Source organism: Pteropus alecto, unplaced genomic scaffold, assembly GCF_000325575.1.
Source record: "Pteropus alecto unplaced genomic scaffold, ASM32557v1 scaffold280, whole genome shotgun sequence".
Lineage (NCBI taxonomy): Eukaryota > Metazoa > Chordata > Mammalia > Chiroptera > Pteropodidae > Pteropus > Pteropus alecto.
The window spans coordinates 1,112,988-1,126,350 of NW_006430057.1; the positions used below are offsets into that span (position 1 = coordinate 1,112,988).

At 43.5% G+C, this 13,363-nt stretch overlaps 1 protein-coding gene and 1 pseudogene across 1 annotated transcript in view; both read right to left on the reverse strand.

Moving 5' to 3' along the window:
* The window catches only part of IL13RA1 (interleukin 13 receptor subunit alpha 1), a 51,795-nt gene extending 49,679 nt beyond the window's left edge, over positions 1 to 2,116 (reverse strand). The window contains exon 1 of the mRNA XM_006904708.3: positions 1,926 to 2,116. Within this exon, the coding sequence (XP_006904770.1) occupies positions 1,926 to 2,004 (79 nt within the window). The 5' untranslated portion in view covers positions 2,005 to 2,116. The remainder of the gene's footprint in view (positions 1 to 1,925) is intronic.
* Positions 2,117 to 9,381: 7,265 nt separating this feature from the next.
* LOC102898129 lies at positions 9,382 to 11,327 on the reverse strand (annotated as a pseudogene).
* Between the last annotated feature and the right edge of the window lie 2,036 nt (positions 11,328 to 13,363).

Here is a 13,363-nt window from a genome sequence, read left to right on the forward strand (position 1 = left end):
CAGGATAGATTTTATTTAAAGATTAGAGTACAAGGGGAAAAAACTTAGAACACTGCTTGGCATAGAGTAAACACTACATAAATGCTAATTGGTGTTACTAAGACATACCACAATGTGGATTACCAACCTAACCAGAGTAAACTAAGCTGGTAACCTAATCATTTTATAAATTCTCAGATTAGAGCTAGAAGAGCCCTTAGAATTTACAGAGTTCGACCTCCTGCTTTCAGAAATGAGAAAACTGCTGTACAAGGGAGGGGAAATGATTAACTCAGAGTCTCACAGCTGGAAACGTGAGACCGCTAAAACTCAAATCCCTTGACTGTTTTTTTTTTCTTCTCCATGCCTCAATGCAATTCTATCAATATTTCTAATAGGAAAAAGTTTCCGTATTCTAAGTAACCAAGCTATCAATGAACCTCTGTGACAAAACTGAGTAAGTTAGAGGTTGCAAGTATTATCTAGAAGGCCAGCTGTTGTTTCAGGTGTGTGGGAGTCTCTAGGAGGGAGGGTGCTGGAGCAGCACTGTGATAATCAGGAGACTAATGAGATGGGTGACCCTAGACAAGTCCTTTCCCTTCTCTGGACAACAGTTTCCCCAAATTATTATGGGAATTGTATCTCCCCCACTAAACTAAAGGCACCATGGAGACAAGAATGATGCTGTAACATGTTCAGGTTCTAAATGAACCTACAGAGCCTTGCTCAGTACTAAATAAAGCAGACATTTGAATTATTGACTGACAAACTTCAAACCTCCTTCAGGTCTCAACTCAAATGCCAACTTTTCAGTGAGGTCTTCCCTTTTTGCAATGGCAAACCCCTTCCTGGCTTTGTTTTTCTCCACAGTACATACGTAGGGCCATCTGACACATCTTATATTTTACTTTTTTTACCCCTGTCTGACTCTGCCAATAGCAAGTAAACTCCACAGGGCAGGGAGTTTATCAGTTTTGCTCACTGCTGCATCCTCAGCCCCTAGAACACTGACTGACACAGAGCAGAATCCGCATACCTTTTGTTGACTGAATCATTAGTGGACGTCAAGGTTTCCTAAGCAGCATTTCAACTTGGGTTTCAAAGCACAGCACGCTAATGAAGTGCTATGATCAAATTGTGGGTGTTTGTGTCAATGTGATAAAAATCTATCAAATTTGGAGCTCCTATCATCGCCCAAAATGTCCAGAAGGCCACTCATGGCAGGAATTGTCCGCGAGGAAGTCATTAGCCCAACTTTTCACAGTAACTCTGACTGGCTAAATAAAAGTTGACACACACGGTGAGGGGTATACGCGATGTCTCTGTACTTTCTTTGCAAGGTTTCTGTAAATCGAAAATTATTCCAAAATAAAAGGGGGGGGGGCATCATTCTGGATGCTACTCTGGGTTTCCCAACGGATTTCTTAGATGCCAGAGGAGGCCGTGATCGTCATGTCCTTATTCTATGAGTACTAGGCTCTTTAGAGTTTCCCTTCACTCCCACCCCTTCACTGGGCCAGGCTTGATCAGACCTCAGTCACTGCTCCCACTGGCTCCTAGCCCCTCATCTCCTCCTGGACTCACTGGCCACATTCCAGGTCCCAACCAGCACCCACCCCCGACTCTGTGGGCATGTTTCGGTCCGGCGCCCCAGCTCCAGGTTCCTTGAATCTTCCCTTCCGCGCAAGGGAAGTACGCGGCTAGTCGTCCTCCTGCGGCGCCGCCGCCGCCACCACCCAGGATCCAGGAAAGCCCCGCCGCTCCTGGGTCCCCCACTTCGAACCGGGCTCCGGAGGCTGCCGTCGCCGAGCGCTGGGCGTCGAGAAAACAGCTTCCGACACCCACCTCTGCCGCGGCCCTCGGCCTCGCGGAACCCTTACTCGCCTCTCGGCCGAACCCCCACCGCCCCTCGGCTGCCGCCCCTGAGCCCGAGGGTCTGCACTCACCCTTGGGCGCCGCGTCTCCTTCACTGGTGGCGCAAAACAGCAGCGCCCACAGTCCGAAGAGCCCCACCGGCAGCTCCATGCAGCCCCTTTTTGTGTCGGAGCTCGGCGGGCGGTGGCAGCCTCGCCAGTCTCCGCCTTCTTAGCTCCTGCTCCCACTTCCCGGCTCCGGCGCCCTGGAGACTGGGGGCCGGCGTAGACGGGAAGGGCCGCCCCGCCCACTGGCCGCAGGTAACCCGAGTGGGCGAGCGCGGGCGGGGGCGTGGTGCCGGGGCTCCCGGCCTCCCTGTCGGACACCTGGCCCAGCCGCCCCTGGCTCCTCCCGAATCTCTTCAAGGGCTAAACAGAACTTCCTCGGCCACGTCGCGGCCCAGCCAAGCGCCTGCGGGTCCCCGCCCCGGCCCCAGTTGTTGCCGGGTACCGACTTGCGGACCTCGGGGGTGCCAAGGGCTGTGTGCCCTACTGGGCACCGGAGCAGGGACATCTACGGGAAAGAGCCTTGGCCTGGGAGTCTGGAGACATGGTTCCCAATCATTGACCTCTGAGCCCTTGTTGCCTAAACTGTGACTTTAGGCTTAGCAATCCCAGATGGACCTCGCAGGGTGGATTTGGAAGACTATGGAGGGGACTTGGCAGGAGTGGCTTTGTGAAAAAGACGAGAGATGTATTTGAATAATACGTAATGTAGAGGGGAGAGGGACACAACTCTATATATGAGGGACCGTGCCTTACTATGTACTTGTATTTTTAAAGGCACACAACTAACTTTCCACATATTTCTTTTTTGTGAGTATACATTGACAGGATGGAAAATGTATCAGAAGGATACCTACACATTGGTCATTCAGGCTGGGGATGGAGGTAAAACGGGAACACTTATTAGTTTCTTATTGCTGCTGTAACGAATTACCATGAATTTAGTGACTTCACACAATTTTATTACATTAGAGTTCCGGAGGCCAGAAGTCAGAAGGCTAAAATCCAGGTGTGGGCAGAGCTGCCTTCTTTCTGGAGGTTCTAAGGGAGAATTTGTTTCTTTGCCTTTTCTAGCTTCTAGAAATTGTCCCACATTCCTTGGCTCGTTGCTATACCACTCAGACTTATACTTCCCTTGTCAAATCTCCTTCTCTGACTCTAACCCTCCCGCCTCCATTTTTTTATTTATAAAAACCCTTGTGATTGGGTTGGACCTACCAGGTAGTCTATGATAATCTCCCCATCTCAAAATCCTTGATTTAATCATATCTGCAAAGTCTCTTTTGCCATGCAAGGTAACATATTCACAACTGTCTGGTATTAGTGCATGGACATCATGTGTGTGTGTGTGGGAGGGGGCATTAGTCTGTCACCAACCCCAAAAAGAATCGTGTCTGGATGGATGATAAGGCCCACTAGCTGAGGTATATTTTGGAAGAATCTGTTGCAAAGACTATAACTATAAAAATGCTGATAATATATCTAGTCTAGACCTTCCCCAAAGTGCATAAGGATGTTTAATCTATTCAAAACTAAGGCCTTGCTCTTGTAATTAAGTCCCTCAAATTTAATAAATATTGTCCTTCCAGTAACTGTGGTAGACAGTCCTTAAAAGGTGCAGCTAGTGCAAAGGGCTATAATAAAGGCAAGAACAAGGAACTGTATGGGACACAAAGAAGGGACACCTTATGGGAGGGATAAGGCAAGGGAGGCTTCCAGGGGGCAGGCCTGCCTGTGCTGAATCTTGAGATATTGAGTCCTGCAGTTCAAGGTTCAGAATAAATCCTTGCCTGCACATATTATTGAACAAAATAATGTTTATGAAAACACTTTGTAAACTATCAAAGCCTGTATAACTGAGAGATTATTTCCCAGTTATTTCTTATACTGTAATTTCTAAATCCCCTTGCAAATAGACCAACCACTCTCTAACTTAATGCCCCTCCCCCATCACCACATACGTGCACTTATTGACATTTGCCATAAACATTATACAATAAGTTTATAATAATGTTTCCAAAATGATTATGTCACCTGCCTTTAAGAAGTCTCCAGTTGGGACAGAAGCCCCTGAGGACTGGCTGAGTGCTTTTGAGGATATTGTCTTAATAGACTGAGAGAGTGCTTGATGAAAGAACAGTAATGGCAGCAAATTATTAGGAAAATAGGGTCACGACTTGTCATTAGCCTCTAGAAAAGACCCTGAGAATTTGAACATTGTGAACAAAAAGACAAAAGGCAGTGATGTGGCCGCAAGAGTTCTGGCCTGTTGTCTGTAAGACTGTTGTAGTCAGTTGCACTTCCTTTTGACCCTAAACATAAAGCAACATGTAAAAAAAAATTTTTGAAGGAGGTAGTGAGGGTTCAGAATGCTATTTCTTGAACTTTTGTTTGTAATTTCTGTGTATGTTTACTCAAAGAACATCTCGGATGAAATTAGGCCACTGTTCTTGTCTGCAGGAAAATGAAAATAAATGGAAGGCTTTCCAGGAACTGCAATAAACAGAGCTTTCATTTTGCCTGTGTATAATCAAAGTCATGATGAGTTAACATCAAGTTTAGCTTTAACCCTTAATTCATGGAGCCCTATAACTCTATGGATGTGAGACTGCCGATACCCTTTATTTGTGGTTTGTTCTGAGGTGGCTAGAGTTCTAGGGTGACCTGTCTATCTCAGCCACTCCAGTTGGCTTTTTTGATCTTTCCCCTACTCACTAAGGCTTTCTCCTTTTGTATAAGTAAAGTTAGAAAAGGGCAAAAACCAGAAAATATCTGGGAAGAGAGGATAATGTTCCTCTTTCTGAAATCAGGTCTTCTTCTAAACAGTTAGAAACATCCTCCTGAGTTCATAAAGGACACAGACACCAGCATAAACCGAGGGCTTAGCTAAGATTTTTGTCTCTTTAGGCAAAAATCTCACAAAGTGTCCTCTACCTTTTACTAAGCAAAACGTAAACAGATCCTCACCACCACTGCAAAGAAAAAAAGGAAGTAGCAAATAGGGAATTTCCCTCCTTCTGACACTAGAGCAATGGTTCCCAAACAGGGGTGATTTTTCCTCCTCGGGGGGCAATGGGCAACGTCTGGAGATATTTTCGGTGGTCATGATTTGGGGTGATGGGTGTGCTACTGGCATCTAGTACATAGAGGCCAGGGAGGCTGCTAAATGTCCTACTATACACAGGACAGTCCCCCACAACAAAGACTTATTCAACTCAAAATGACAATAGTGCCAAAGTTGAGAAACCCTGAGGTAATATACTCTTTGTTATCTTTTGTCCTTCACCCCTACCCACCCACTGTCCTCATACCCACTAAAAATTCTTGAAAGGGTAGTGCTAAAAGTACTTATTCTTGACTTCTCCTTTTCATGTATCTAGTGCTTGTAGTTTCTCTACCAGCTAGCTATGCAGTCACTTATGTCATAAGATCTATTCTCTACCCTCCTCACCTTCACTGTTCTACTCAGGTCCTTATCACATTTCTCCTTATACTATCAAAACGACCTTCAAATCCACCCTCCAAGAGACAGATCTTCCCAATGTGCACATTTGATCGTTTCACATGTTTCCCCTCAAATGCCACAAAAAGAAGCCCCACTCCTTTGCCTGCAAGATTGCTTCTTCATGACAGATTCCTCTAACTTTTCCCAGCTTCATCTCCAGCCAAGCTGTCCAAGTCACTCAGAGCTCTGACTCTCCTAGCCAACTGGCATCTTTAGGCTTAATGTCCCTTGTAGGCAGTTTTGTTTGACTCACATCATGTTTAAATTTATTTGTATTTAGATGACAAAAATGAAAAAAAAATCACAGATTTTGCATAACAACTCAAATTTCCAGCTTTTCTTAAGAAATTAGAAGTTCTGGTAACATTAGACCTGCGTTCCATTGTGCCAACAATCAGCAGGCACTAAGCAGGGGCAACCACCTTAACAGGACATGTGCTCCCTGGCCAGGCCTGCTCCCTTCACTTATTATTTTCCTGGCCCCTGTTTGTCACCTCTGATATTTTCTCACTCCAAACCTTTACTCTTGCTGTTCTCTTTGCCCAGAAAGTTTTTTCATTCTTCAAATGTCACATTATTTTTGGCTTCTTTAACCCCCAAATGCAAAATTCTTTACTCCCTCCTATATGTACATTCATAACACTTGAAAAATTCCTCCACCATCACAAATTACACAGAGGTTTGTGTGCATGTTTATTTCTGCCACTGGATTCAGGCCCCTGGAGGCCAGAGACTCTGTTCAGGATGACTCCAGAATTTCCACATAGAGAAGCCAAGGGGCAGTAATCTGATTAGAAGGGACAACAACCAGGGGGCTTGTCTTGAAGCCATGTGTGTACAGCAAACGCACTGCTCTTACTTAGATTCTAAGTTTATTTAGGGCAGCTTGAGGGAAGACACTGTCTGGTACCACAGAGAAGATAAAGATGAATGTAACATGGTCAGTGACATACCATGCCCTCAATGTGCAGGTTTAATTGACTTGAATGAAGGTTCTTATTCTTCAGCAAGTGCTTTTCTTCTACAAATTCAGTGGTGCTCACTCAAGTGAGTGCTGTTTGCGCACGAGGCCGGTGACAGGACCCTTTGGGTTTAGCCTGAGGTGAAGTAGCGTGGTGCTGGGGTGTGCCTATCTGACCTCTACGTCTCCAAACTTTATAGCAGTTATTAAATTGAATCTTGAATTAAAAAAGATACTCCTCTGCTGAGAACTCTCCAACTGCCCCCAAGGCCCTGCCCTATTCCACATCCTCAGTTTCCTCTGCTTTCTGTTCTCCAGCCACACTGACTTTCTGTCCATTCTTTACACCAACCTGGTGCACTCCTGATTCAGGGCCTCTGTTCTGCCTATTTCCGCTGCTATTTGCTCCTCCCTCCAAGAGAACCACAGGTCTAACTCCCTCCCTTCATTCAGATCTCTCATGGAGGCCACCCTGGCCACTATACCAAAAATTGCAAGCCCCATCCACATTTACTCACTATCCCCCTTCCGGGGGGATTCCATCTCTCTGTACTTGAATGTAAGCTCCATAAGGGCAGGGAATTTTTTCTGATCTGTTCCCAGCTGTGTCCCCAGTATTCAAAACTGTCCCTGATACATAATACATACTCAATAAATATTTTAATGAATAAAGAAATTACCCTTTGCTTGGTGCTATGAGGGATATCAACAAACCGACCAACAAAAAGCAGCAGTTCTTATTGTTGCCCTTGGGACACTCCCAATCTCAGTTGTAGAAAAGTGCATAAAGCAATTAGAGAAAATGCAAGACAAATAGAAATAGTAAAAATGCTCATTTGTGGTACAGGTTTCAGAAAAGAGTGAAACAAACTCGTGTGCTTGAAATTGCTTTTAAAGGGTTCTTGGAGGAGATGGAATTGAACTAGATCTTGAAGGATAACCAGAAGAGAGAGAGAGAGAGAGAGAGAGAGAGAGAGAGAGAGAGAGAGAGAAGAGAAGAGAAGAGAAGAGAAGAGAAGAGAAGAGAAGAGAAGAGAAGAGAGAGAAGAGAGAAGAGAGAAGAGAGAAGAGAGAGGAGAGAAGAGAGAGGAGAGCAGTGAGCAGCAGTCGGATTATGGCTGGATCTCAAGCAATACGACTTTTAGAAGCAAGGTGGTGACATGATCAAAGTGGAGTTTGGGAGATCTGGTTTCTAAGATGAATTACCAAGACTTCCTTAATTCTCGCCCAGCAGCAAGTAGGCTGGGGAAAGACCCTTTGAGGTTTTGGCAGTCACGGACCTAGTTAGCCTCCTGGATAGCAGTTTGCTGTCGCCATCAGACCCCAAGGGCTGTTAGGCTGATTATTCCATGGGCCTAATGACTTGAGGTGCGGCGCTATGAAAGATGGGGCCCCTGTGGCCTGCCAGTGTGCCCCTGTGGCCTGCCACCCTCACTCTCTCTTGTTCTCTTTGAAAGCTCCATGGCCTCACTCTCTTTGGGCTAAAAACCTTCCTCTCTGAAAGTAGCCCTGTTCTGCTTTCGGACACTTTGACTCTGAAAGAGGAAGGACCTCTGCGCATCAGCCTTTAAGGCTCCTCCTTTGGCTTCTGGTTGGGGTGCTGTCATCGCTGCCACTACTCCAGCATCTTAGCCAGGATCCCCTGACACCTTTTCATGACACCTTCTCTACCCTGGACCTACAACCCTATTTCGGCTCTGTCCCTTTCCCCTGCCCAGCTGCACACTGTCAAAGGCAGCCTTTAACAGCCCTGTTGGTGCCTCACCACTCAGCTCCTTAGTCTGTCTGTCTGTCTGTCTCTGTCTTCACAGCCTTAAGACTCTTAAGTTTAAAGATTCAAATGCATCATTTGCATGTTAGTCACCTGCACCTCAGTTGCCCTGAAAAGTCTCCATTGTTTGTCTCAAACATTTAGGATAATTAATATTTACATTTGAACATTAGAAAGTTCCAGTCCTTCTCTGAGGGGATTGAGCTGTCCCCTCAATCCGCAAAGCCTTTTGGAGGAAGGGGCTCTTTGCATAGCTGTGACTCCTCCCCAGGAATCAATGTTCTAATTTGCACATCCCCAGAGGTCACTTTGCCTGTTGGACAGTTCCCTATACAATCAGGGAATTGAGGCCTCGCTTTTCACTGGGAAAACACTGGGTTTGGGGTTTTGGGGAGCAGCAAAACACACCCCAATTTAGTCTCTGAATTACTTCATCTGTTCCACAATGCTTCACCTGGATTACCCTTTCTGGCTCTTTGCTACTTAGAGCAAGACAACTGCATCCTGACCTCACTGGCAGCATCTCTAGTGCTGTGCTGTGGCTGCGTGCATGCTGGGCCAAGAATCAGAGGCCAGCCTTGCCACTTCTAAGCCACAGAAGCAAAGTCTAGTCATTTAACTTCTCTGCAGCCTCAGTTTCCAAAATGGTACCACTCCTTGTGAATTTGATGACCTCTGCTTTATGGTACAATGTATACCTTATTTTTGTAAACATTCCATGAGTATTTGAGGAAAATGTATGTTCTCCAATTGTTGGGTTCAATATTCTACATGTGTCCATTAAATCAAGTTTGTGGATCGTGGTGTTGGTCAAATCAATATACTTGCTGATTTTTTTTTTTCTGTTGGACCTATCAGTTAATGGAACACATGTTAAAATCTCCCACTATGATACTATAATGACTATTGGTTAAGTTCTCCTTATAATTCTGTTGATTTTTGCTTTACAGACAGATGATAGGTGATTGATAGATGATAGATAGATGGATAGAGGTGATAGATGATTTTTTTGGTGCCAATTTTAAATAGTTTTATTTAAAACATTGCATTTTCCACTTTACAATACAGATCTTATAGAGCGCATAGTTATTTCCTTTCCCTGTGCACATACTCCATATTCAAGTATCAAGAATACCCAGTTATTTAATACAGAGCAGCTCAACTTTTAAACTGCCATGAAATTTGCTACAAATTCAGGTCCTTCCATATTGTGTGAAACAATGCTAAATCTATGCTCACGATTGGCTTAATCAACCTCTTCGATGGTGGGGCCAGAAGAGGCATCACCAGAACGAGGGGCCCTACCATCAGGGAAGCCCCTGGGTATTTCTTCAGGCATGCCTCCTGAACTCTGGTACAGCTTGGTAATAATAGGGTTGTCTACTTTTTCCAGCTTCTTCTGCTGATGTTCAAATTCTTCCTTCTCTGTAGTCTGGTTCTTACCAAGCCAGTTGATGATTTCATTGCACTGGTCAAGAATCTTCTGTTCATCCTCATCATTGATCTTGCCTTGAAGTTTTTCATCTTCGACAGTTGCTTTCATGTTGAATGCATAAGATTCATGTGAGTTCTTCGAAGACACCTTATCCTGCTGCTTCTCATCTTCAGCTTTGTACTCAACTTCTTGGACCATGTGCTCAATATCTTCCTTGCTGAGACAACCCTTGTCATTAGTGATGATAATTTTGTTCTCGTTTCCCGTGCTCTTATCCACAGCAGAGACATTGAGGATGCCATTAGCATCGATATCAAAAGTAATTTCAATCTGAGGAACACCACTAGGTGCAGGAGGTACGCCTATGAGTTCAAACTTGCCAAGCAGGTTGTTATCCTTGATCATGGCCCACTCACCTTCATAAACCTGAATGAGTACAGCAGGCTGGTTAGCAGAGTAGGTAGTGAAGGTCTGTGTCTGCTTGGTAAGAATGGTAGTATTGTGCTTAATGAGGGCAGTCATGATTCCGCCAGCAGTTTCCATGCCAAGGAAAAGAGGAGTAACATTTAACAGCAGCAAATCTTGAACATTTTCAGATTTGTCTCCAGATAGGATGGCTGCCTGGACAGCTGCACCAAAAGCAACAGCCTCATCAGGGTTGATGCTCTTATTCAACTTTTTTCCATTAAAGAAGTCCTGTAGAAGTTTCTGAATCTTAGGAATATGGGTAGAACCACCCACCAGGACAATATCATGGATCTGGGACTTGTCAAGCTTCGCATCCTACGGGACTTTCTCTACAGGGTCCAGGGTGCCATGGAAAAGGTCAGAATTCAGTTCTTCAAATTGGGCATGGGTGATAAAGGTATAGAAGTCAATTTCTTCATAGAGCAAATCAATCTCAATACTGGCCTGGGTGTTGGAAAAAAGGGTACACTTAGCACGTTCAGAAGCAGTACAGGAGCATTGAACAGCCCTTTTATTCTCACTGACGTCCTTCTTATGCTTGCACTTAAACTCTGCAATAAAATGGTTGACCATTCAGTTGTCAAAGTCTTCTCCATCTAAGTGAGTGTCCCCAGCTGTAGATTTCACTTTGAAAATCCCATCTTCAACTGTGAGAATTGACACATCAAAAGTGCCACCTCCCAAGTCAAAGATCAGCACATTTCTTTGAGCTCCAACCTTTTTGTCTAAGCCATAAGCAATAGCAGCAGAAGTTGGCTCATTGATAATTCTAGGTACATTGAGACCAGCAATAATTCCAGCATCTTTAGTAGCCTGCCACTGAGAGTCATTGAAGTAAGCAGGTACTGTCATGATGGCATTTGTAATGGTCTTCCCAAGGTAGGCTTCTGCAATATCCTTCATCTTTGTCAAAACCCTAGACGACACCTCCTCTGGATAGAAACTTTTTGTCTCTCCCTTGTATTCTACTTGACCTTGGGCCTGCCAGCATTATTCACCACCAGGAAGGGCCGATGCTTCGTATCAGACTAGGCAACAGTATCACCAAATCTATGTCCAATCAGGCGTTTGGTATCAAAAGCAGTGTTGGTGGGGTTCATTGCCACTTGATTCTTTGCAGCATCACCTATCAATTGCTCCATATCAGTAAAGGCCACATAACTTGGCGCGGTTCGGTTTCCCTAATCGTTGGCAATTATTTCCACTTCTCTATGCTGGAAGACACCCACACAAGAGTAGGTGGTGCCGAGATCAATGCCAACTGCAGATCCCTTAGACATGGTTGCTTCAGTGTATTTGTGACTTGCAAATAAAGATCCAGACAGCTGCCCCCGTGTTCAATGAGCAATATATGAATTTTTATGCTATTTCATCAAATGCATGCAAATCTAGAATTGTTATAGCTTGATAGTAAACCAAGTAATTTATCATTATGAGGTAATATTCATTAATCTAGTAATGCTTTTGGTCTTATAGTTTATTTTAACTAATATTATGGTTATAACTTCATGAACTTTCTTGTCATTATTACATGACTGGTATGTTTACCCATATCCTTACTGTCCTGTTTCTAGTATTATGTTTTAGATGTGCTCTTGTAAACAACATATAATGCAAATTTCTTTCTCTATCCAATAGACAATCAGTGACTTTTAACTGTAGAGTTTAGTTCTAATATATTTGTAGTTATTTCTACCATCTGATTTGGTGCTTTCTATTTGTCTCATTTTTGTTTGTTCATTTCTATTATCCTCTCCTCTCTTAACCTCTTTTAAATGTCGTGGTGGGGATTTAGGATCTTTTTTCATTAAAAGAGCATTTTTATCTTTTGTAAAATAGGCATCATAATAGTGTCTAGCACAGGGATTGTTGTAAGGATTAAATGAGATGAAGAAACTCACATAAGATATGTATTCAGTGCCTAGCACATGGTAAGCACTAATAAATGGGAACTATTATTAGAAGTTCTAGCATGCTTTCATCTTTAGGGTTCCCTTGTCTCGTGTGGTTCCGCTTCTGCTGTTCTACTTTCTGCTGACATTGTTCCATTTGTTCTCAGTCCTTTTTTTTTTCATTTCTCCTTTACTGCCATTCAATTTCCTGTTTCCTCTTACCCTTTCATCCCCAGGCCAGCTACATATGCAAGCTGCCATGGTGAAACCTCTCGGGGAAGAGAGTTAGGGTGGAGGGGCTTGATGGCATAGCAGGGGCAGGAGGAGAGACAGTGGTGCCTTGTCCACTGATTCCCATTCTACAAGGTGACAAAAGTACTGCCCGACACACAGCCAACTCTGTGTGTCACTCTAGGCTGGCTGTGGTGAAATTGGATATAAAGCCAGAGAAATCACTAGCTAGGATATAGTTTCATTCCTTAGCACCTTCACCTGTAGAGTACAGCCAGATGTTCACTGTCCACTCTCAAGAAGGAATCTTGCTGTGTGAGAGTGGATGTTACCTCACTAGAAAATATGTACAAACCAGAGCCTGGAAAGAGGAACCATTTGTGCTCAAACACGTTGTGGTCAGAGGAAAATTTTGTCATCATTGTTGTGACAGAGCTACAACTAAATTTAGCAAGCTGTGTAGAGTGTGTGTGTGTGTGTGTGTGTGTGTGTGTGTGTGTGTGTGTGTGTGTGTTAAGTTGTATGAATTCTTTATAAATTTTAGATATTAACCCCTTATCAGATGTATCAGAGATGATGATGATGATGCTTGGAGAAAGCAACACATTATGTTTCCAAAAAGCAAAAAAATTCCCGGACCAGAAAAGAAGCCCTCTTCTAATTTGGTATTTGATTGCCATGGCTATTCCTTACTCCAGTTACTTCAGATCTTTGCTTTTTCTATGTTCTTTGTAGCATGACATTCTTTCAAGATAGATTGTGTCACTGAAGGAACATTGTCATGTGGTGGAGTTTTGGGTGTTTTTCTGTTCTCTGGTGATTTCCACATTTGGGTTGAAATAAACAGAGGTGTTAAACTTCCATATTTTGAATGAGCCTCACTTGCATATGAGTCTAATCTTTTAATGGAAATTAAGCACATAATTTTATTCTTTACAGTAAATTTTAAAAAGATGCTAAAGGTATTTTACAAATTTCTTTATTACAAAAGTGCAATTTCAACTTATATTGTAGATAACATTATACATTAACAAAATGCCTCTCCGTGATTCAAAAATTCTAAAAAACAAACTATATATAATGTATTGTATCTGTCTTCATCATAGAGAATGCCACTGCCAGCATGGAAACAGGAGCAATTTAATTTATAGCAATCCACAGAAAGAATATGGAGTAAAAGGAGAGATAAACATATGTGGCAG